The 26,508-nt window shown below is 37.7% G+C and overlaps 1 protein-coding gene across 1 annotated transcript in view; it reads right to left on the reverse strand.

Annotated features, from left to right (window-relative positions):
• Window positions 1-497: 497 nt before the first annotated feature.
• LOC149182791 (secretory carrier-associated membrane protein 1-like) overlaps window positions 498-26,508 on the reverse strand; it is a 48,893-nt gene continuing 22,882 nt past the window's right edge. Inside the window, exons 3-13 of the mRNA XM_089416952.1 lie at window positions 17,123-17,239; window positions 16,814-16,876; window positions 16,462-16,495; window positions 16,238-16,360; window positions 14,605-14,667; window positions 14,395-14,488; window positions 14,210-14,255; window positions 14,006-14,073; window positions 1,465-1,513; window positions 1,285-1,350; window positions 498-931 (exon numbers count right to left, since the gene is read on the reverse strand). Coding sequence (XP_089273078.1) covers window positions 845-931; window positions 1,285-1,350; window positions 1,465-1,513; window positions 14,006-14,073; window positions 14,210-14,255; window positions 14,395-14,488; window positions 14,605-14,667; window positions 16,238-16,360; window positions 16,462-16,495; window positions 16,814-16,876; window positions 17,123-17,239 — 810 coding nt within the window. The 3' untranslated portion in view covers window positions 498-844. The remainder of the gene's footprint in view (window positions 932-1,284; window positions 1,351-1,464; window positions 1,514-14,005; window positions 14,074-14,209; window positions 14,256-14,394; window positions 14,489-14,604; window positions 14,668-16,237; window positions 16,361-16,461; window positions 16,496-16,813; window positions 16,877-17,122; window positions 17,240-26,508) is intronic.

Here is a 26,508-nt window from a genome sequence, read left to right on the forward strand (position 1 = left end):
AGAACTCTATAAAAAGTTTTTACAGCTTGTGAACACAGTAATTTGTACCGCCCAAATTGCAGTATTTGGACAAATGCATACAGAATACAAATTTAAAGCTTAATTTACCATGAATCTGTTTTATCACAACTCTTATTAGCCGAGCATTCAAACAGAAACATCTATGTATTACAAAGACTCCAGATAATTTAATTAATTGGCTCACATGCAATAATCTCCTTAAGAATGTCATACACATCAAGTTTTTATATCCACTATTTCCAAATGTATTCTGCCAAAATAAAAAGGCTATGATACGAGATTTCCCCTTTATTGATTTTCCTACTTCCAAATAGCTAACTATTTATAATGGAGGACCATTTCGAAATGTCCAAAAAATGGTTGACATTGACCCAGTTTTATTTAGTTGATCAAGATAGTTTGCCCTTTTCGCCGCCAAAACTGCTAACTATTTTAACCCAAAAGTAAATAACAAAATAAGGAAAGTGGTGCAGATGAAGGTTCTAAATGAGACCTGACAAAATAGCTGCAAAAAATTTAACATGTGCGTAGTATGAATGACGCAACTACATGAACACCTTAGAAGCAGATCTGCTATCAACAGATCCAAATATTAACAACAAATGAATCTCTGTTTATAATTACAGACAACTCTCTCCAGTGCCTCTCAAACCACCCAGTTTCCTGTAATATTGACAAAATTCCAACTACCAATATGTAGAGGTTAACAACGAGTACATGCAAGGCTGGCAGGTTAAACCAGAAGAAATAGATCACTTGACATTACATGAAATAACAGGAGTGAAAATTTCCAGATCAGGGTTTCCATGTAGATGAGCAGCTTTTATATTGCAGCACGCATGGCACTTCGTGCAGCCTCCCGCCTCATCTCTGCTTCTTTTCCCGACCCCCTAAAGTACATGTATACTTGCTGCATAACAAAACACATACGTTCAGAGAAACTTCAACATTGGTTAGAGCAATTCAGATACAGATTCTTCAGTGAAAATAAACATCGTTAAAACATGTGGTGGCATAAATGGCATCACAGAGGCATGCACCAAGATTAGACTGAATTTACCCAAGTAAACTTATGATATCATTAGCCAAAATCTAAATATAATTGAATGCAATTATCCTGAAATAAACATCACATCATATCATTCCATGTTGCGTGACACTTAAATTATCCAAACCAACTGCTGCACCAAATGGCCTGGTACTTGAAAAAAAATCGTGCACGGTATCATTGAGAAAAGCAAAAAGTGTTTCTCAGAGCCTCACCTGAAGTACCCGAATGCTTATAAATGATTCCAAGGTAAATAAGATAAAGCCAATAAGGTAGAAAATCTGTCAAGCAAACAAACAAAATATCACGAAATTATCCACACAAATAAACTTCAATTCATTAAACAGAGGTCAGAAAAACAATTACGATCGTCAGAGAAATATTATCATGCTTACCCCAACTAAAAGGTGATCAGAAAACACATCTATCGTTGGCAGGATACCCCTGTTATATCAATATGCAAACTATAAATGATTAGGAAAGACACAGGATTTTGCTTTAATTATCTTAAGTTCATAATATCATTTTGTTTCTGAAAATAAACAGGTCTCCATGCAATTGGATAATATGTAGCTAACAAAAAGAGAAGCTGCCAGTTTTCCTCTTTAATTATCTTAAGATCATAATATCATTAAAAATATGCTTCAAAAAGCAAACAGGTCTCATGCAATTTGAGACTATGTAACTAACAAAAAGAGCAGCTGCAAGTTTTCCTCCATCTCTAAGCAATTTCAGACTACTTCACTAGTGTATCCACCTAGGGGTTCATGACAATCATTTCATCCCCTGAATATCTCACCAAATGGAATGCTCTCAATGTCAGTTTTAAAATTTTAAAGAGATCACAATCTCAGGCAATTCTTAGCCAGCTCTAATGGACTGCAAAAAGCAAAAACAAGATTATAAACATGTCTATACAGTATTCCTCAAATAGAGAGAAAATTGGCAATTAAAGGAATTTAATTACACTCACAAAAGGGTTTTGAAAAGTCATGCACAGAGTGATGACATAAAAATAGCATGAACTAGAGATGCACAAAAACAAGAAAACAATCAATGGAAATGTGAAACTGGTAAAGCAGAATACTGAGTGCAGGGAATATCCCCTTGATATGATAAAGTACTGTGTAAAAAAAGGCTGGAAAGCCAACTGTTCTTGCAGTTTTTATTCAATCATTAACTAAATGCAGATTTTAGTTTTGTGGTATAGATTCTATACACACAAATCGAAGAAGAAGTAGGACTTGTCCCTCTGCAAAAAGAGGTCAAAAACCAACAAGTTCAACTTGTTATTTTTATTTTTACAGAAAGCTAAATAAATATATTTTTATTTTTACAGAAAGCTAAATAAATAGAAACAAATTAACTATCTAAAAAACCTATATGCTTCAATGCATGGAAATCGAGTAAAAGTGATGAAGTTTGTTTGTTTTAAACGATTAGAATCACATAAATTCACCGATGCCTTATATGGACTCCAAAAGAAATGAAAAGCACAAGTACGGCAAACAAAATTATTTGATTCATACTACATTTACTATTAAGTACACAATAAGAACAAGAGTCTATGATCTATGGAACTTCTATGATAGATCTTTGATAGCTAGGTTTGTTCATTACAACTTGCAATTGTTGTCCGATTATTGTGAGGAGGTAGAGACAAATAAAGAAGACTTGATGATTTGGGTCAAATCCAGAGGATAATTTGAAGAATGGAGTGTCGTATTTAGAGCAATTGAAGGATGCTCTTATCCAGGATGATAATGATCGTGTTGAGATGCAACCCCCATTAAGTGCCATGGTCCCCATGTCTAGGGCTTCCATATTCAGTTCCACAGCCACCATCTACTTCACTACCACCACATGGAGGCCATGTAGCAGTCATTGTGGTGTAAGGAAGAGAGAATAGTAGATAGATTCACTAATTTATTTGTCATAGATGATAGATTAATGTTTCGAATTTGGACTTTTCAGTCTTCCTACTTCAGTGTGTAGATAGCCTATTTTGTAAACATGACTATTCATTCATATCATTAATTTACTATGGATGCCATTTATATCTTAATTTAAGTAGAAATGTGCATGTTTTCATATATTTTACAGCTAATTTGGCATTCTGGATGTTTTTTAATATAAATGCAATATTTGTGTGTGTGCACTTCTAAGATGCTTCACTTCCAAGGATTTTTGGAAAATGATGCTCTCAACACTTCGCTTCTCAAAAATGTTCCCACTTTGTACAACCTTGTGCCAAATCATGTGTTGTTTTCCAACACCATTAATCAATCCAAACCATGTGCAGAAGAGGAAGGCGACTTAGAAGTGTGCCAACCTCTCCAACAATAATAAATTAATGATGCATGCATTGAAAACTATTGCCAAGAAGGCCATCTACTTCACTACCACCACATGGAGGCCATGTAGCGGTCGTTGTGGTGTAAGGAAGAGAGAATAGTAGATAGATTCACTAATTTATTTGTCATAGATGATAGATTAATGTTTTGAATTTGGACTTTTCAGTCTTCCTACTTCAGTGTGTAGATAGCCTATTTTGTAAACATGACTATTCATTCATGTCATTAATTTACTATGGATGCCATTTATATCTTAATTTAAGTAGAAATGTGCATGTTTTCATATATTTTACAACTAATTTGGCATTCTGGATGTTTTTTTAATATAAATGCAATATGTGTGTGTGTGTGTGCACTTCTAAGATGCTTCACTTCCAAGGATTTTTGGAAAATGATGCTCTACACACTTCGCTTCTCAAAAATGTTCCCACTTTGTACAACCTTGTGCCAAATCATGTATTGTTTTCCAACACCATTAATCAATCCAAACCATGTGCAGAAGAGGAAGGCGACTTAGAAGTGTGCCAACCTCTCCAACAATAATAAATTAATGATGCATGCATTGAAAACTATTGCCAAGAAGGGAGCACTCCATCAAAACTTTAAGTTTCCTCCAAATAAACCCCTCCAAGTGTGAACAGCTACCAAGTGAAGTAGAGTGCTCAAGCAATTAATTGTAATCTAGATAAAATAGATTAAATTTAACCATTGAATAGTTAAATCAACCTCAACATGTATACACAGTTTAATTGCTCTAATAACACCATAGTCCAACCTCCCAATGGTCACCAACTAATTAAATCAGCAGGAACAAGGTTGCCAATAGGTGGGGGTTCGCTCCAACAAGTTTTGTACCATGGAAATAAGTTCTTGTCCCTAGAAAAGGTCCAACCAAAATAAAAACAAAATAAAACCTCCAACAAGGGCAGAACACCAAAGGACTATTACATGATAACACGTCATCAAACCTTTGGTTTGACCACCAAAGATGTATTTTGTAACCCCCCCCCCCCAACAAACAAAACCACTAACTCGAACTTAGGAAGAATTACATCAACAAGGATACTAAGAGCATCAAAAACATTTCCACCTAAGTGATACATAGCAAAATATTTCAACGTTAAGTCATATTACCTAGGGAAATCCCACAAAGTCAAAGTGCACTACCATGACACATCATCCAACCTCATAAGAGAAGTGGATAATATAAAGCATTAACCCATCCAAGTATCATATATGTCCCCACCACACATCCAACACAAAAGTACAATGTAAAACACCCCTATTAGTGACAAATAATTCAACATCATCACAACTAGTCACTAGAAAACTCCACAACACCTTGAAACATTTACCTCCTAACACCATCTAACCAAAACCACACCATGATGAGATAGAATGTCCCATAATGTTAATTGTAGGTATGTTCTATGCTTAGAGCAACTTATTTGAATTTTCACAGTTAGCTCAATAACTTTTCTAGATTAGCAATCACATCAGCATTAAAGTAAATTGCAGATAGAACATAAACATAAATCGCAGAAGACAAGCCAAGACAAGAGGACACAAGATGTGGCGCTAGATAGGGACAAACCCCAATGTGGGGAACCCTTGATCAATTCTTCTTCTATGTTCTTCAATAGTTCAGCAGAGAGAGAGAGAGAGAGAGAGAGAAAGTACATTTACAACAAAAGTCAACAATTTGACTTTCTAGATAAGAGAATAGATCATCTCTACATGAGATCAGTTGAAGACATGTTGCTTCAATTGATTCTCCAAGGTGACTCCTTCACCTATCATTGTGTTGCATCTCGTCCATGTGCTGCACCTCACTGTGTTGCACCATGTTGCACCCATCATTACTATGCTGCATCTCATCATGCTTTACCAATCAAGACTGTACCCATCACTGTACTGCATCATGTACCATTGTTGTCCCAATGTGCTTACTGCACCATGCTTGCCACCATGTGCCTGTTGTACCTTGCTTAACATACTGTTGTCCCAATGTGCTTACAGCACCATGCTTGCCATGTTGTCCCATTGTGTTTGCAACCCCGTACTTGTTGTTGTCCCATTGTAGCATTGTTGTGCCATGTTGTCCCAATGTGTTTGCAGCACCATGTACATGCTACAGCAAGTACCATTGCTGCTATCATGCTTCCCATGCATCTTGCTGCACTCAAACTTCATGGGTCACTTTGTTATCACATCTTATCATGGACCGTATTGGTTCATAGTTACGGATCTCTGTTTTCTATGTAGGATGGAAGATGGGACAGCCTTCATCATGGGCCATCACGACAGATCTAACATCCCTCATACATAGGCAGCAACATCCGTGCTTGTCCAACCTTGTTTGTTGTTGACTGTTAGTGACACACTGGTTAGGGCACATACCTGTGGCCTTAATCTTTTCCAAGTTGCCCCAAACAAACCTTGGAAGACTGCGGCTTGCTGAAGCTGAATTCCTCCCTTACTAGGTTGTTGCCTTAGGGCATATGACAGCAAAACAGGCCAGCAAAACAGGCCATGCTATTTCTTTGTTGTGGTGGTATGGCCTGCGGCCTACCACACAGCCTTGCTGTAGCATACGGCCTCCTCCAAATGTGCCCAAACAACCTGCGTTTTACCCATCTTCTACTCAACCTAGCATCCTATCCTTCCGGCCCTAGTTTCAGCCTTAGGACTCACCAAACTCGACCTCCTATAGCATCCCTCTTCCATGTTGTTCCTTGACTCATTTTGTTTGCAGTTAGGGCTTGTATTTGGCCTCCTCCTTGACTGCGTCTAGGGCATAGCTTGTAGCACTTGTTGGACTGCAACTAGGGCTTGTGGAGACCACCTCTAGACAACGTATAGGTTTTCCTTAGACAATCTATATAAGGCTTCTCCTAGTAGTGTGGATAAACCCTCCTTCCAGCACTCGGTCACTTGGAGCTGACCTCCAACGTCCTTCAAACCCTCGCTGGCCTATCTTCCTTGCTGCAACTAAGGCAACCTCCTTTCTTCCAACGTCTAGGGCTTCCTCTCCTAGATTTCTCTTCCACTAAAACCCAAAGCGAGTGGAGAGAAATCAAGGGAGAAGTGTGTTCTCAAATGATTCAAGGCACCTTTATTTATACTAAAATGTTGGGCACAAGTGGGGTATATTTGGTTGTTGGCCGACCTTGACGAATTGCCCATAACACAAATAAATTCATATCTCCATTAATACTTATCGGAATCGGATGATCTTTAGATCAATCCTACACCTCTCAATGAGAGGGATCCAAGAAAAATATTAGCTGCCATTAATGAGATAACCCACATGGATTTTGGCCCTAGTTGCCAATTTTAACACATAACCATCAAATGTGCAACTAAGAGGTTATCAACAAGGCAAGCACAAGTGGGAAGACTCCCTGTTCAGAAATCTAGGGCATGAATAGTTAAAAGATTTCCCTGCTTGATAACTGCTTGTGATATACTTTTACTTTTTAGCTTATAGTTTTTTCTTCGTTATGTTATTATCGTGTTCTTTTCATCAAGACAATTACCAATATGCACAATAAAAGACAAGTGGCATAGTATGTAGGCTTGTCAGCCAGGGCCAAAACTTCTCACCTCTTGAGAGGAAAACCCAATCAAAATTCTTCTTCTAGATCTTTAATTGACAAGTACCAAGACCATGACATAGACCCTTGACTCTAGTATCCTCCCAAGAACCTTGATGCTCTGCCTATTCCCTTCCTCGACTTTCTTCGAACTGCTTTCCTCTGTTCCTTCTAGAGAAACTCGATCTCTAATCTTCACACTGTTCCTTCTCGGCTTCCTCTAGAGAATCTCGGTCTTTAGGCTTTCACTGATCTTCTCTAGAGAAACTCAGTCTCTAGATCTCTATCTCGGTCACCTAGAAGAATCCTTCTTTTGCTGCCCCAAAAGAAACCTCTCCTTCACTTGCCCAGAAGAAACTTCTCCTTCGCTTGCCCAAAAGAATACCTTCTTCGCTGCCCCAAAAGAACCCTTCTTCATTGCCCCAAAAGAATCTCTTTCGTTGTCTCAGAAGAAATCTATCTTTGCACTGCCTAGAAGAAACCCTCTTCTCCCTTCTTCGCACTTCTCTCTGAAGCCTCTTTCTTTGCACTTTTGTTTCCCTTCTACTTCGCACTTCTGCTTGTCGAGATCAAGTTAAGTGTCTTGCTTCTAATGGAGGTCGAGTGTGCCTATATATATACACCTCATCATATGCCCATTGGGTCGACATGATAGCTAGAGATTATGCCAACTTCTTCTAGCATGTTCTTCCATCCTTGTAGGCCGACTTGAAGAGGATGAGTGACAAGTTCTTGGAGGATAGTTTACATAGACAAGATTGACCTTTTACAAAGTGTAACATGACTTCATTACATGACAATGACTTTAACATTTTATGACTATGACAAATAAATCCTAAAGACTCTCAATGGGAGTCTTCACTCAAAAACAAAATCTCTTGCTCATGAAACCCATGAAGCAAGTCAATACAATAATTTTATTTTTCTTCTTTGCATCTCATTACATAAAATCATAATTACATGTCATTATGAAGACCAAACCTAGTTACACTTTTCAACACTCCCTCTTAACTAGGGAGGTATTCATAATGGTACTTAGACTTTCTCTATCTAAAGAATTTCTCATAATAAGAATTCGGATTGGTAACTCATTTGTATAGCATCATATCAACCAGCATTGTTGCATAGCTCTCATCATTGTCTCTCTCAGAACATACCCCACCCGAGTTCTCTCAGGGTATGTTCCATGAGGACTATTCTTATCTTGGATTCCACAGCCCTCAAACAATATCAATCCTCCACAGCTACTCTTCCATTAGATGTTGTATCTCATCCCCAAAGAGTATCAGATGCCAAATGATTACCGAATCCTCCATTATGTCTTCCCAAGTGAAGGCCAGGATGTCATGTCTATCTCTCCTCTCAAATAGGGAGGCCATATTCCAATAAAGGAATGTACTCGTTCCTACCAACAAGGAATGTACATAAGCTCCCTCTTGGCTTAGGAATTTCCAAGCTTCTTCCAAGTAAGAAACTTCTTTTCAGGCTCCCTCTTAACTAGGGACCTACAACAGCTCCTCATGTGGAACAACCAGCTACCTAAAGAACTCCTCTCTTCTTTGATGTCATCAATTTTCTTTTGTCATGGAATCTTCATCTTTTGGGGACTTCTTCATAGGGCACAGACCATCCATCACTTTCATCCATGAGTTAGTCATGCCCTCATCTCATCAGAAAGTGATCCATCAGATTTTCCATCTGGCCTTTGCTTTATGTCATTCTACTTTCATGCCATATTTTTTGGAAGGACCTTACAACCTTCAATATGGTCCTCTTGGAAGTCATCCACAGATCTTCCCTTTAGTAGTCCTACATAAGCCCATCCAGATATTAGTTCAAAAATAAGAAATGAACACTTAATCAAAATTATCTTTGTGATGGTCTTTCTTCATGACATCTACCTATAAGCATCAGCGTCCTACATGCAGATTGACACATTTCCCAAAAATATTTATTGTCAAGGGTCTCCATCTTTTTTTGACTTCTAACAGAGTCTTCACATCTTTCTGGGAGATATTCTAGTCAACTCTTCTTGGTCTCAGATGTTGAATGCCTTCTACCTTAATTGCATGTGATCTCTTCCTTTCTTTTCAAACTTCATTCCCAGGAGCTTCCAATCAAAGTTCCTCAATTGTAGTCAACTTCCTCATGATTCACATGAGCACATATTATGTTGATTTCATCTAGTGTGACTTTATGATTTTTTGCAATTTTTTGGAGGAGATCCCTTCTTCTCTTGATCATATTTCCCAAGATGGAAATAGTGATCATATTATCTAGAACCATATGACATTACTTTAATAATAATCTATGTAAGCATACATACCTCATCTTTCCTTTCGGTCATTCATATTTCTTGTAACAGCTTCATTTGAACAAAAGAACTTTATCTTGTTTCCCTGATAGGTCATCATACCACCATCCCACAAGTTGGAATTCCTGATGAAACTCTTGCTTCCTTTCTAGATCAGTGAATCCTTTGATATGAATTCCATCAGAGAGACTTGAGGATCTTTCATATCCTCATCTGACAGATGTTTCCTTGTTGACTATAGTATGATGATCCCAATCGATGATGACCTCTACTTCTTTCTATTTCAATGAGGTTTCTAAGAGCCCTTATTCCTTGTAAACAATAGAATTTATTCCAGACATCCTTTCTGCTTTTCATGTCATGAGCTCTTACTTCTAATGCTTCCATCATGATGCTATTTTCTAATCTGATGCATCCTATCTTATTTTTATTGCTTCCTAATTATAAATTACAAGTAGAAAGTACCTACTTAGTGAAGAAGATCATCTCAATCATAGTAGAGATCTTTTTGCTTCTTCCTTCTTAAGCTTCTTTGTCTCAGGTTCTTTCACTTCCTTTGTAATATGGGCTTCTTCTTTGTCCCTCTTGCATTTATCACAATCTCTTCTATAGTGCCCAAGTTTATGACAACCATAGCATCTTTCCTTAGCCATGTTCTTCTTCTTTTTCTTTGGAGGATCAAACTTTCCAAATTTTCCTTTCCTTCTTATCACTTATTGATCCCCTCTATCTAAGGTTTTGTTACTTTTTTTCTTCAATCTATCTGCGGAGAGACCATAACTTGATGAATGGGATAGCTTCCTCTTCACTAGTAGATATGAGGTTACTTTGCTCATCAGTCAATGCATTTAGAATAACGAAGATTATCTTGTTATCAAATACCATCTCTCCTAGACCGTGCAATTGACCTTTTATTTGAGATGCTTTTGAAAGACACGACGATATCCCTTCATCCTTTGACACCTCCAATTTATATAGATCAGATCTAAGTGATATGATATTTTCTAATGTGCTTTTAGAGAAAAGTTCTATCAGCATATCATATATTTCCTTAGATATCTCCAGCGCAGCTACATAGGAAATGAGAGGATCTTTGATAGACTCCTTAAGAATCTTTTGAGCCTTGAGATCCCTTTCCTTGTATTCAAATAATGCTAGTTCTTCGGATGGCTAGGAGACCTTTCCATGGACATGATCAATGACTTCATTTACTTCAAGGACTATATCTATACAAGGAAGTTTGATTTCCAAACCAGCTTTTGGTTCTCCTTGAAAAATGAAATCATTTTTAGTAGCTTAGATTATAATAAAAGGTACTTACTTGTGAAGATAGAATCTTCAACTTAATGACGAACTTGTTGCTTTAGATGATCCCTTTCAAGTGAGATCCTTGCTTCAATAGAGAGAAGATTGCCTTTTGATCTAACCTTACTTAGATTTGAAGAGCTTCAACTTCTTTGGTGATGTATGATCTCTGGAATGCTTCTAGGGTTTCAGTCTTTTTACCTGCTTCCTTCTTGTAGATGATTTCAAGACTCTTGTTGGTGTAGATTTCTTCGATCTAGAGTTTACCCTTGGTAGCCCTTGGATTTGCTACAATCCTTTTTTGAAGCTTGATTCTCGTGTGTCTACTTGCTTGAATACCCCTTCTTGACTTCAGCTCCTAAGCTTTGATGCCATGTTAATTAATCTAGGGCATGAATAGTTAAAATATTTCTCTGCTTGATAATTGCTTGTGATATACTTTTACTTCTTAGCTTATAGTATTTTCTTCGTTATGTTATTATTGTGTTCTTTTCATCAAGACAATTACCAATATGCACAATAAAAGACAAGTGACACAATATGTAGGCTTGTCAGCCACGGCCAAAACCTCTCACCTCTTGAGAGAAAAACCCGATCAAAATTCTTCTTCTAGATCTTCAATTGACGAGTACCAAAACCATGACACAGACCCTTGACTCTAGTATCCTCCCAAGAACCTTGTCACTAACCTTGATGCTCTACCTCTTCCCTTCCTCGACTTTCTTCGAAATCTTTCCTCGGCTCCTTCTAGAGAAACTTTGTCTTTATTCTTCACACTGTTCCTTCTCGGCTTCCTCTATAGAATCTCGGTCTCTAGGCTTTCACTGATCTTCTTTAGAGAAACTCAGTGTCTAGATCTCTATCTCGGTCACCTAGAAGAATCCTTCTTTTGTTGCCCCAAAAGAAACCTCTCCTTCGCTTGCCTAGAAGAAACTTCCCCTTCGCTTGCCCGGAAGAATACCTTCTTCGCTACCCCAGAAGAACCCTTCTTCATTGATCCAGAAGAACCCTTCTTCACTGCCCCAAAAGAATCTCTTTCGCTGTCCCGGAAAAAATCTATCTTTGCACTGCCTAGAAGAAACCCTCTTTTCCCTTATTCGCGAATCGCACTTCTCCTTGAAGCCTATATCTTAGCACATTTGTTTCCCTTCTACTTCGCACTTCTGCTTGTCGAGATCAAGTTGAGTTTCTTGCTACTAATGGAGGTCGAGTGTGCCTATATATATATACACCTCATCATATGCCTATTAGGATGACATGATAGCTAGAGATTAGGTCGACTTCTTCTAGCATGTTCTTCCATCATTGTAGGCCGACTTGAAGAGGATGAGTGACAAGTTCTTGGAGGATAGTTTACATAGACAAGACTGACCTTTTACAAAGTGTAACATGACTTCATTACATGACAATGACTTTAACATTTTATGACTAGATGAAAAATAAGTCCTAAAGACTCTCAATGGGAGTCTTGACTCAAAAATAAAATCTCTAGCTCATGAAACCCATGAAGCAAGTCAATACAATAATCTTATTTTTCTTCTTTACATCTCATTACATAAAATCATAATTACATGTCATTGTGAAGACCGAACCTAGTTACACTTTTCAACACTACCAAACCAGCAGGGCAAGGAGAAGTGAGACTCCCCAAACCAAAGAACTCCATCAAATAATCTAATACCAAGAAGAAAAAGGACTCCAAAAATATGCATCACTATTAAGTTGGGGCTGTTGAAATATATAACTATGTTCGGTCTTCATAATGACATGTGTAATCATGATTTTATGTAATTGATGTAAAGAAGAAAATAAAATTATTTTGTTATGCTTGAGACATGAGTTTCATGCTCAAGGAATTCTATTTTTATAGATGAAGCTCCCATTGAGAGCTATTAGGATTGGTCATCAAGTCATAAAGTCTATTGAGTCAATGTCAAGTATTGAAGACCCAATTGGGCATGTTATACATTGTAAAAAGAGAAGTTATTTGTCACAAACCCTCCAAGACATTGTCACAAGTACCTCGTCAAGTCGGCCTTAAAAAGGGGGTGAAGATGATTCTATAATGGCAAGTTGGCCTACCCCATGGCACAAGTCGGCTTATTTTCTATGGGCTGATCACTATATATTGAAAGATCTCGACCTCTCTCATGGCACTATTCGACCAAGGATTTGAAATAAGAAGAAGTACGTGAATCACAAGGAGAATAGCCTCATAACCAGCGAGAAGGAAGGGAAGAAAACTGAAGAAGTTTGGGGCTGTTTTTGGGTCATCCTCCTCACACGTGTGAGAGAAACTAGAGTTTCTGCAGTAGGGTTACACCAACCTTTGTAGAAGGCAAGTAGGTCCTACACCAACAATCATTCTAGCTGAGGTTACAAGGAGAAGCCCTCAAGTCAAGCGAAGAAGGAAACCATCATCAAAGATCCATAATTCAGCCCACACATGTGATCTTGCAGAAGTTTCAGGCAGCTGAGAATTGCAGGACTGTGGAAGAAGGCCGAAATACCAGAGTAGCCGAAATTTGCAGCGCCAGAAGTCAGTTTCTCTAGAAGGAGCCAAGGAAAGAAGTTCTAGAGAAGTCTACTCCGTTTAAGATGAAATTTGCATTTAATTGCCCCTACCAAGGTTTAACATGCCCCACCCATATCCACCTACGTTTGTGAAAACATAGTATACCTAATGTTTGACTTCCAAACCCTTTTAGCCTATAGATAACTTCCAAAACATGACTAAGATGTTTTTGTCCACTGAATTAAAAAAAAAAAAAGAGCGAAAAAAGAAGCAGTTGGCGTTTGCTCATGTTGACCAGAAGCATTCAATCAGAAAATCGAAAACATTGGAAGTGGGGTTGGAAAGTTATAAAACACCTTTGCTCGTTACTGAATCAAAGACGCCAATATATGAAATAAAACAAAAAGGAATACAGGAACATTAAGTGACATGAAACAATCTACAAATTTCTCTTGATAAAAGATGTGCATTCATTTTAAGAAAACAAGGTCCAATTACTTCATGGCTCTTTTTGGTCGCGATGCTTTTGAAACATATTGAAAATCAACATCATATATACCATGTTTTGTTATCGAAATGGATTTCTGCTGGAGAATGAAAAATAGATAATGACAAACACACCATTTAGGATATTTTATAAAGGAAAAATCCCATCCGTGTAATCTACTAAAACTTGCTAGTGTAGCTTTTTGAATTAAATTTAATCAGGTAATAACTTAAGAAATAAATTAATATTTTGATATTATGAAAATGATAACATGTTCAAGGCATTTGCTTCGTGGTTAATGTTGGATATCAATTCAGAACAATAAAACCACCTCATTTTGAATATAAAAGCATTAAAATACTTACGCCAATGACTTCCCTTTGAAGACAACCGGAGGAGCCACAGCAGCAAAAACACAAAATCCAATGTGAAGCTATAAAACAAGCATGTAAAAATATAATTAGATTGCACAGATATAAAATAAGCATGCCATAGAAAACCTCCAAATAGTTAAAACTAGCAAAATTGAGAGGAAATGTTCTGACACGGCAAAGGAATGGGAACAGTACCAAGTAAAACAGGAAAAAACGACCAAACTTTATTGCACTTTCAGTCCTGAAACAATAACAAAAGAATCAAGTCTACTACATGATTCATCACATAAAAGTAAAATATATGAAAAGTGGAGTACCAGGGTCCATGAGAAAAGGACAGTGCAACAGACAACATGAATACAACCCAGCATATAAAGTACCTCATAGCACGATACAGAGGCCGATACCACAAAACATAAGCCCCTGGGCATCCCGCAATAGCATAGATGATAGCTAGAAACCAAATTTTCACCCCTGAAGAGTAAATTATGGAACAAAATCATTTTAGAAGAGAAGTCAGCACCTACGAGTACCTACTTACAAATGCAATTGTATCACAGAAAGAAGGAAAAAACATCTTTAAGACTCACCATAACCTCTAATCCAGGCAATTGTCACTGCAACAAAGTTCCATGCAAGACATAAAACAATGCCTACATGATTTCAACAAAAGATCAGAATGAAGTTACCAAAGATCTATGGATTCAACAAATCGCAAGTGGAACTTAAAGCAGATGCAAGGGAACATCGTCTATTAGTTTTGCACAGTACTGCTTTATGCATAACATTCCTATCAATGTCCTGATACTAAAAGCTCCCAATAATATTAATTTCAGCATTTTGTGTACTTGAACAAATTGCTGCCCTCTAGAATGTCCTCTTAAATAATCATCCATTTTACAATTTTCAAATGTAGTTGAGATCTGCACTAATCCCTAAGCCATATAACTCCCCCTTTCTTTCAATGTCCAACTTTGAAATCATCAACTACGCAGAAAGAAGGACAAACCAAAAGTGTTAAGACTGCTGGTGGTTGCAAATTTCAAGACTGATTCAAGTAATCGTCAACAGTACATTTTCAAAAAAATATATAAAGATACAAATTATACATGAATCAAAATGATCACTAAACTATACGCAAACAAAAGTTGCATCCATGGGTCATAGTATTCCAAAAGCACTGTTTATGAATGTTGCAATAATTCTGTGTAAGGTAGGGAGAGGAAGCTGTGTTTTCAATGTTCATCTCTCTTACAGGATCCAATCCAAAAACAAATCTTGGCCAAATTATATAAGAATCCAAGAATCCGAACAGGATTATATTCAGAATTAACATCAAAACTTGAGGGATCCGATAATAACATAAATTCAAATGATGAAAACTAGATTGTCTTATCCACGCAGCTAGCTACTCTCTTTTTTGCATCAGTAGAAACATGGTCTTCTTGTTGGGTTCCTCTAACCAATTTTGAGATTCAAAAGAACACAACAATCATATGAATATAACTTTTACAAATTGCCACCAATGAATGTTTTTGGTTAAAAAAAAAGACAATTAGAACATCCGAAGTTCCAAGGGTTCACTATTTGTCAGGGCTATCACATCACTCAAGGCAATCTCTCCCTTCACTGGTGCAGCTTTAACTATATTACTTTCATCCAACCATAACACCAGAGAAAACCATGTTGCGCACATAAAATCCTATTTTGTAAATTCCATTCGAAGAGACTAGTGAAGATCTACATGGATTGAAGTAAAACTAACCATAAGGCCAACTAACCACTTATCAGATGAGATGCTTTGCCTCATAATACGTATTGACAGTACACACACATTAGAAATTAAAACAAGAACATGGAAAATTGCATCTATATTATAGTATCATTTGCTTCTCATTATAAATATATTATAGAAAAAATTGTCATGTTAATCTAATCACTAAAGTCCAAAAATCCATCTATTTCAACGTGTTTATCCATGTTATAGCATCTATCCTCTCAACTATAACAAACAACAATGATGTTGGTTATATGGACATTAAACACAACTAACAGACCTCAGAACGTCAGAGACTACTGATACTTGGTATAATTAGTTATTCACTTTATATTCAAATACAAATAGAACTATGGCTACAAGTTTAACCTACTATTGTAAGTGCCTGTAATTTTCAATAACAAGGTATAAAAAGGTCAATGTTTGCAGGTTAGCAAAGACCATACCTAGCCAGGTGGCAAAAGCGGTATACTGCAACCGCTGCAGATGAGTAGGAATCTCCCTTGTGATATCATGATGAATGATTGGAAAAAAAGGAGGCCAATTTTTTTCCTCTAAGACAATCCCAGCTATAAATAGAAGGCAACATCAAGACATCACTCACATGTTATAACAAAATTAAAAATAAAGAATACCCATAAGAACACTGTACCACATGTCAATATATTACCTCGGGCAGCAGCTTCTTCCCTTCGCTTTAGCTCCTACAGTTAAAAAAAAAGAGTTATAGGGCTTGATAGACGACACAAATGATATGGCTTATTTACTGCAGGATTTTCATTAAATGTCACACAGCACTAGACTGCAAAATAATTTCCTGAAAGGTGCACGTAAGTTTATCCTATATCCTATACTAAAAACTACAACATGGCATCCAAGTGTATCACTGAATTGTGAAGACTAATCAAAACAGAGGTGTGATGCAAAATGAACTCTTTTGTTTTGGAAATGCTGCCTACAATTGTCCTTCACTCAAGTGGCCTCACTATGAGGGGAATTTTTATGCTGTCAAAATCACATACCTGCTCTCTCCTCTTTAGCTCAGCCTCCTTTGCTTCCAATTCCCTCTCCTTTTTTTTAAAATCCTGCAATCCTCCAAATATAAAGGTTAAAAGAGATTTAGAATATTGCATCATAGAAAACTTAAAGAAAGAAACTAAACTGAAAGACATATCTGATCCTCTCCTTTTGCTAAATCCAGTAATCCTCCAAACAATGGTTAAAGAGATTTAATTTATTGCATCATAGAAAACTCAAAACAGGAAACCAAGGAAACTAAACTGAAAGACATATCTGAGCCTAGGACCTACAGTACAGTACATAGTACATACTTTTCCTGTCCCAAGAGGTATATCTACAGTGGCACCACGATCGTAGCTGAAGTCAGCTGGTTCAGGTGGAAGTGGTGAAAGCCTGGAACCTCCAGCCGATGGAACACTACCTGTATGCTGAGAAAATAAAAGTAGTTGTCAGCTAACTTTGGAACTAGTCCCTTGTTGAAAATAATGAAATAGTTATGAATAAAAGTATGTAGCACACAAAAACTAAATAAAACTCGTATATAAGAGTTCCTTTGACATGAATTAAAACACAAACGTCTCAACTTTACATTTTGCCTGTATCACATAAAATATGCATCAATAAAAGTACTAATGAAACTAAAATTGAAAATTCCTTACAGTCATTCTACTTTCCCTCCTTGCATAATTTTCTCACGTTCACCATAAATGGCTCATGTACAATCCACTAGGTGTGAGATTTCCCATCAGCCAAGTTCAGATTTGCCCTCATTAACTCTAATTTAAAGATGACTATTGTACCCTAAGAGCTCCATGTTTTCTAAACATCTTATTGGAGATATTAAAGGAAGCCCAATTTTAGTTTAACTAACCCATCTGTTATGATATATAAGGAAAATACTATTGTTCATTTAGATTCTCAATGGAATAACCTAGCACTGTCATTCCATTTCCCATGGGCTTCCAGACATAACACTGATCTTTCCAGAGGACAGACATAGATGACAATAAGATGATGCAAATCAGTTTTAGAAGGTGGCACGATTAGACTCGGGAACCAGCAGGACTCTTTAGTTTGGGCAGCAAACAAAAGAGTAGTTTATGACGTTAGACTAGGGCATAAAGTCTCTACATAAATGGTTGGGAATGTCAGTGAAGAGAAAGAATGGAATATCATAGGGAAACATAAAACCCCACTTAAAGCTAGGATTCTTTTGTAACTGATTCTTTGAAATAGAATTCTAACATGGGACGCTTATCTTGGCAAGGGCCTCAGTTTTCTGTATTATGTAGGGAGAAAGAGGAAAGTGTATACCATTTATTTGTTACATGCCACTTCACCAGAGAAGTGCGGTCAGGCAACTAGATGACTAACCAGAGGCAAAGAAAAACAGGAAATGGCAGCTGTTGATGAAGTTCTGCACTCATGGATAGAAGATCATAAGACCTGGAAGGATCGTCATTCACTGCATGTATTTGATCCATGGGAAATATGGGTTGTAAGTTATGCATCCGTTTTCCAGGACAACGTCCTCTCGCCTACAATGGTGTTCTACAAAATTCAGGGTGCACACGAGGTCTTTCGTAGAACTGTAAAAGCAGAAACAGAGGCAGGTTCCTATGCCGCAAATTGACCAATCTCAGCCTTATGTTTTTTGATAGTGTGCACCGAGGGAATTCTGGGACCAGCTGGGCTGGAGGAATCCTTCATTTATTTCAAATGTGGTTTGGAGCATAACTCAAACAATACTGCTGACCTAAGAGCTACAAATTTATTTTGAATGTGGTTTGAAGGATAGATCAAAAATTGCTTCTGAACTTAGGGCTACAAACATTCCTATGACTTTTGGTTCTGGAGTCAGGGAGTTAGGGACAAGGATTTTTGGACATTCAAAATTGGTCATATCATGGCTTGAACGCACAATGGAACATAGAAGCCTGGATCTTCATGGAGCTGTTCAGCAAGTTTAGGACTTAAGTCAGCTCTTCCAGTCCTGCTCTTGCAATCATCAGTTGAGTGAACACAACCAAGTGGCTGCCCACTTATCAAAACAGGGTTGTGATTGGCAGGCTGGGGTGCTGCTGGTCACAAATCTGGAGGAGGTGTACCTCCTAGCCACATCTTTTGACTAGTTTCTTTTTTTATCATGGTTATATGATGGATATGGTATTTTTCATGTAATAATGGTAGGTAAATTATATGGAATGTATCCTTTTTATTATCAATAATGAAAAAGGATCTGAACTTTTCCTGTGGAAAAAATGACAACATGGCACAGCATAAATTTGATCTTTTAATACTTAACAAAAATCAGATCGAATAGGTGAAAACTTAGCTCAGTGTACAACTTAGCAGGCATAACCTTTCAGTTACTTGTGGGCATGTTACTCACGGGCCAGGGTCAGGATCTAACACACAAGTACTTGCTATGGCATGTTTGACTTGGTGACAGATAGTCAGACTTGGGACTGAGCTAGGATCAATAAGGCATAGTCAATCAGGGACAAGGTAATGTCAATGGTAGCCCTAGTGATTAAAAGATTAATGGAGATTTATAGGGTTTTTAGTAAAAGAGGAAAAAAAGGTGATAGGTGGATATAAAGATCAGTGCCAATATTTTATTAAGAGTTATGAAGTCAAGAGGAATCAAATGGCAAGATGAGATTATCCGGTGATTTGTGGATTATGAAAAGAGGTTGAAACCGAATAGCTAAATCAATCCCTCTGCTAATCAAGGGAAAATCATTTAGTAATGATCCCACTAGAAGGGATCCCTCCAAGGGGAAAGCCTCCAACCACAAAATCAACTATGGCATGAAAATGTGTGAAAAATCCTAAGGAACTTTGGAATATGGCCTAGCCAAGAGGATTGAGCTTCCCCCAAATCAACAAAGGAGAGAGTGTGAGAAGAGCCTCTAGACGCCCTCCCTCCAAGTGACAAAGTTTCCCTCCAATTGGATCAATTTTTTTAGCCTTATGGTAGTCTTGAACAATCACAATAATGTCTTTAATGATGTGAAATAAACATCCAAGAAAGAACAACTTCTAAGTCAAAAATATTCACCATATAGATAAGCCCTTAACAACAAAAATGCTCCCATGAAGATATTTCCATTAAGCTCCAAGGAAGGAAATGCTCTCACAATCTAACCATGACTACAGATGAGGAAGCTTTACTTTATTTATAGAGTGAGATCTAACTTCCTTTACAATAAAAAATCACTATTTGATTTAAATCCTTAGAATCTAGATCAAGCATAAGAAAACTAAATCTAACTAACTCCTTGAATCAAGCAAACTAAAACACATAAAAATAAAGTGGTCAAGCCACATGTACAATGATCTGATCAATAAATGCCCCAAAAAGGGGGGGTGGATCCACCCAAGAGAAGTAACTTCCATGTCAAAAGGATTCTAGTGTTCTCCTTTTAGTGCAACGAGCTCAAGAAAGTGTGCCAATACTCCATCAAGGGGGCAACAGCATGCTAATTGCTCCAAAATTCAAGTGAAATAATGGTCAAACACCTCCAATTAATGCTCCAAACAAAGACCAATGGTCATGCCTTGGGTCAAGACAGCCAATGAAGCAAGGAATATGCTTCTCAAAGTCAAAACTTGGGTTAGAAAACCACCATCCAGCCAATTGACGTCAAAATATAAAGCAAATAACCCTAATTCTAGCCTATTTATCTCCCAGATACACCTTCCAAACTAAGTCCACATCATCTAAGGTGCATTAAGATGGTGACACATCACCCAAATCATGCTGCCCATGCCAACAAATCACCCGCTGCTGTCATAAATGCAAGACCGCCCTTAAACCATGTAAAAATCAGCCCATTAAATGACAAATAGGACAGTGTCCAAAGACCTTCCACGTGGCATGCATAGTAGGGATCCAGGTGTCCATAAATAGCCCAAAACTGCCTCCGGAGGTGTGACCAATGCCTCGATATACACAAAGTGCCTTGAACAACATGAACTACCTTGGGAAATGTGCAAGTACCCAGAAATCATAATGCGGCCATATCAAGAAGGAAGGCTATGCCATACCATAAATTTTCCTGGCTCCTCAAAATATGAGTGATAGCGCAAAACATTTACCATGGGCACCCCTGCTAGGAGGAGGGGTAAACCGTAACAGTACCAATTAAGAAGAGCTTTTTTGATGACTTGTACCACCATCAACACCCCTTAACCCGCACATGGAAGATGCTTAAATAGACTTACCAGAACCAAGAGATGACCTTGCTAATCTTAATCGGTGTAATCTTTACAACTAGAAAAGGGGCTTCCACATTTAACACCAAAGGGGTCACCTTATATTCATAAACTCTTATGTGCCTTCTTAGGACTCTAAAACCAAGGACCACCAGAAAGCAATAATATTTGTTAACAATGAGATATCAAATTCACAGTTCTTATTGCAGATGCCAACTACTTATCTTTTGGAGACCAACACAAGCTGAGAAAGGCAACTCTAAACTTCGCAAGCAAAATGGTCTAAAATAACGACTACAAATCATGTCTAAACAGTCTCAAAATGTAGTAAAACTATACAAGCAAATTTTTATATCTTATTCTACTCACTTGAAAAAAAAGAAGTTAAAGCGATCATTTGAAAATCAGAACTTTGCTCTTGATTTAAATTGCTCAATGGTTGGGCACTGATTGGTGGGAGCATCAGGCGGTACGTACAAAAGGAAAGGACATAGGCAAAATAAGCTGATGACATGTGCCTACAACGAATTCCTCGTTGATGAGCAATATTTGCAATGGTCTATCCCCATCAAAATGCAATTTGAGAAGATTTCCCAGTCCTCATGAACAGTGAGAACAACTATTTTACTGCATCAGTGTAGTGTGTGTGCAGACCAGAACATCTAAGTGCATCACAGACTTGTTATGGCCTCCAACTTCCATGGCAACTCTTTCATTGCATCAGTGTGGCCTGTGTGCAGCCCAGAATATCTTAGGGCACAAATGACCTGTTAGTGCCTCAAACTTCCATGGCCTAAGTGACCACAGCCCCTTGAAGAAGTTGGTTGTGAAGCAGAACCTCCATGTATAGTTAGTAGACTAAGGTCTCATTCGAAAACATAATTAATGAGACAAATTGCTCCACCAAGAATTACTCGGTATTCCTCTATAACTAAAAGAGTAAAATCCCATTCTAGCTAGACATTGTGTGCTATATAAACTAAGATAGCTTAAAATGAAGATTAACAGAGTAGCATATTTGAAAACATTACACGGGGTAATTTATCATAGCAAGATTGGATATCTAGCATGTTTGTACACATCCTACAAGGGAGCTTACCATAATAGAAACAGATATCCATGCAAACATACACAATCAGATAAGTAGACCATAACACAATATCCACACCAAAGAGAGGAAGAATGCTAATGCAAGGACTTTGCACCCCGAAGCCTGCTTCAAGATTGGAAAAGCTAATGGTGTGCCTTAAGAACCATATTTGATATGATGGGCATTTGAATTTAGAGAAACACAAACTATAAAAAAGACAATTAAATGATTAGTACTTAGTGAAACCCTGCCAACATTCCACAAACAAACATGCCAAGGTGGGATTGGGCATTGACACGCTCACCACATCCCACAATCCACAAGCGAAATATGCAATTGAAACCATGTGTTTCTTAGTCCAATAGTTCGAGTTCATTCAACTGTAATGCAGAAGAGAGATGTCGAAAATCATAATTTATTATAAATGGAGTCATTAGATACATTGAGCGACAACATTTTATATTTCATTCATTAGGTACTCGACCTACCTTCTTAGCATTAACAACACTATTAATCTATAAGAGTGACTTAATGTGACCTTCATTACATATTAAAGTCACTTTATCAAACTTTTCACTCCTAGTACTGGAGTGTTAATACTCGAACACCATCCCACCCACAACAACACACACAAAAATACTAACTTTAAACCATCTACCCACCCCTAATTCAAAACTCAAACATAGATAGTTACAAAAATGTAGATGACCACATGTTTTATCTTTTGTTCCAAATTATAACATAAGTACTAAGCAACTCTCCAAATTGAGCAAGAGCCAACTTCAAGGGAAACAATCCCATTTCCATGAAGAACTGCTGAGAAAATAAAACTCTCGTTGAAGAAAAAGTAAGAGCTCTTCCCAAGATTAGCCAACTCAAAGGTATGGTTGTACAAAACTAGAAGTGTATTAAATAATAAGGAATCCTCTCCCTCTTTAGTTAAAGAATCATTAATTAATTTCAGTCATGAGGAAATTTAGAGGGTAGAAATCAGTAGAGTGTTTCAATGAAAAGTAAGACTTGTAGCTCAGTAGATGGGGCTTGTTGAAATGGGCCCTGATCTTGTAGAAGAAACAAAAAAGAACCATCGTGGATGCCCATAAAAGACCCTGAAAATGTTGATATCACAGAATAGATAGAAAATAGGAAATGTAATACCCTTGTTCTTCATGGAATTGCTAAGTGAAATCCAGACCAGCAAGCACTAGAAGAAAAATAGTAGACCCAAGAGAAGCTCCATTTCAAGAACTTGCTTGGGGTATTGGCTATTCTACAAACAACATTGCCAAGGTTTTGGCCTTCTGAAAGGAACTTTAACCAGTTCACTCTCCAACAACACCAAGAATCAACATTTTGTTGGGAACTTGATCCTTCTTGTGGATTCACTCAGACAGCCAAATGATTCAACACAAAAGAAGCCACCAAAGCTAACCAGACAGTAGGCTTACTAGAATACAGGCATAAAATTTATCTCAATGGAGAAGTGTTGAAGCTCCATTTCAAGAACTTGCTTAGGGTATTGGCCATTCTACAAACAACATTGCCAAGGTTTTGGCCTTCTGAAAGTTACTTTAACCAGTTCACTCTCCAACAACACCAAGAACCAACATTTTGCTGGGAACTTGACCCTTGTTGTGGATTCACTCAGACAGCCAAATGATTCAATGCAAAAGAAGCCACCAAAGCTAAACAGGCAGTAGGCTTACTAGAATATGGGCTTAAAATTTATCTCAATGGAGACCTGTTGAAGAAAAGGGATAAGCAAGCAATTTGGAAAACATGACACAGTTAGTGGCAACTTAGTACCTCGACTCTCATGCATCCAAAAGGTGTCCCCTCAAATCCCATCCTGAGAATACACCTTTCAAAGTCCCTTGAAAAGCTCAATAAACAGAACCCAAGGCACTCATTTCCAGTGTTAAGAGATGGATTGCTCAGATTCTCTTCCTGGCTTATTATCATCTGGAATTGTCCCTTACAAAATCTGCCACAAAGCTCTTAGGGTTCCAGAGAGATAGTTAAGGGAAAGTGCCTTTGTCATGGACACAATCCTTCTCACATGTCTCCGTACCAATGGTTCATAGGACAAGATCTGATTCTTGGGGAGGGCTTGGGGAGGCGGATGGTGACAGAGGAAAATGGGGGTAGAAACTAAGAATTGCATTACATATTGTTAAGGTCAGGTAAACATATTTAGAGGAGGCCGACTCAAGGAACAAGAATTGGGAGAGGAGAGAAGCAATTGGGGAAGGCAGGATGCACTAACCATTGGGTCCCACTAGCAAACAAACAAATATATATATCTATATATATATAATATATAAAGTGGTTTAGGGTAGGCCCATCAACAAAGGGTAAATTAAAGGAGAGCATGGTAAACAAAGGGGATCAAGGTTACTGTTAGACAGTAATTTGTCACCATTGGTCACCGTCCCTATCGCCCCGTTCTCGTACATTGGAGGACGAATTCCGGGACCTGTGAATAGTGACATAACCCAAAAACACTTGCATTATGTTCCCCTGAGTATGTACTTCATGTTCCCTGAAGACACCTTCTGCAAATTCTCCCTGAAAAGTACTCTTTTTCCATTGGCGCAGGTCCACAAGTATCTTACCCGCGCCAATCACTGAGATCCTCAAAAGAGGGCGCGACCATTGGCGCTCTGTCACAGAACAACACCCGCGCCAGCCCAGTTTGGTAATGATTTTTGCTAAACGCACGCCCATCTGTTTTTTCCCTTCAGATCACGAAGTCTTTTGAGGGAAAAATCCATCTGATAGAGGTCGAGAGTCATCATCTATCCTTGATATCTATCCACAGTGGCTTTTCAGAGATAATGCCAATCCACAATGGGTGTCCTGGTTCATCGAATCTTTCTCCCTTCTCCATCTATAAATATATGTCCTCATGCATTAGACAAGCTAGTTTTTGAAGGAAGTTTTTGGAGGAATGCTAGTTGTGATTATACTTGTCGTGAGTGATAGTGAAGCATAGAAAGGTTATGCTGCCGGAGAGGAGGTACATTGCAAGACACATATAGTTGCTCGCCCAGCCAGAGGAGAGGTTCAACGTCAGAACCTTGGTTGTAACTTTTCCTGTCTATTATTTATTAATGAACGACTGTTGTTATGGTTCCAATCTCATTGTCTATTATAGTGATGTTTGATTTATTTCCTTTCTGACTGAAATATAGTTGTGCCTTGGTGGATTTTATGCTTGTCTTTGTTTCTTCCTTTGCATGTGCAGGTGTCTATTTGCAAGGATCGCAAGGATTGTGACCTGCCGAAGCGAGGGAGCGGGAATACCAACTCTGCTTCGACTATAGGAACTTAATTCACCTTTAATGTACAACTAGGAACTTGCGTGGCAGCGTGAATTGATTGTGGCTAGTTCTGTTTTAGGCTAGTGGGATTGCCTCTGTCCGCAGAGGGGATTTACCTATCCAACAGTTACCAAAAAATGGCATAGAAGTGGAAGCGGATCTTAAATGATCCAGACCATAATCCACTACACTATATGTTCAATCTCACTCTTTTGTGCATATAGATACCTATAAGGCCTAATGTTAGGCAATACACTCCCCAGTTGGAAGTGAGTAGCATGGTCATGATCTCAAACAAGTGGAGTACCCTTGGACAACTCTTCAACTACCTTGGAATGAATGTGATAACTTTTATGAGATCCATCTGAGCAAAGGATATGGATAATTGAACATCTAGTGAGCACCACTATGCAATTACACCATGGTATCCATTTTTGAGTAGTTTGCCATGTTGTTAGAGCTTTATCAATGTATAGGGTTTCCCTTAGATACTTTTGAACTCAAATTCCTTTCCTTCTAAGGTACATATCATAAAAAGATATTGAAAATGAAGGGTCATTGTTCTGAATGACTGTAACTATTAGACCCCTAATACAACATCTAGCAGTGTTGCAAACATCCCAATTTTATCATGAAAAATCCACAAAATCGCGATTTTTTGGCATAGCTGATTTTATCAGCCGATAAAATCAACAATATTTTCAAGGGTGAAAAAAAAGGTAATTTTATCATAAGCCACACAAAAAAAATCATGTAGTGATTTAAGTGAATTTTTTTCACTTTTTTTTACTTTTTGTATTTTTGTTTTGTTTTGTTGATGTTTATCGATTTTGATTTTACAATTTTTTGGTTTTCCAAACTCATGTCGATTTCATCCCAATGTCGATATTTGCAACATTGCTCTCTACTAAACAGCCCCCATATTGAAGTTATTACTATGACACTTTCCCAAACAATTTATGGTATCTCCATTTGCAATCATTACTCGAAATTCTAGTGCTGAAAATACAAAGCAATTTATAAGTCTGTTAATTTGTAAATGATAAAGTTATGGGTATTACCT

Source organism: Pinus tabuliformis, chromosome 3_2, assembly GCF_031772625.1.
Source record: "Pinus tabuliformis cultivar Carrire ecotype Pingquan chromosome 3_2, CPIR1, whole genome shotgun sequence".
NCBI lineage: Eukaryota > Viridiplantae > Streptophyta > Pinopsida > Pinales > Pinaceae > Pinus > Pinus tabuliformis.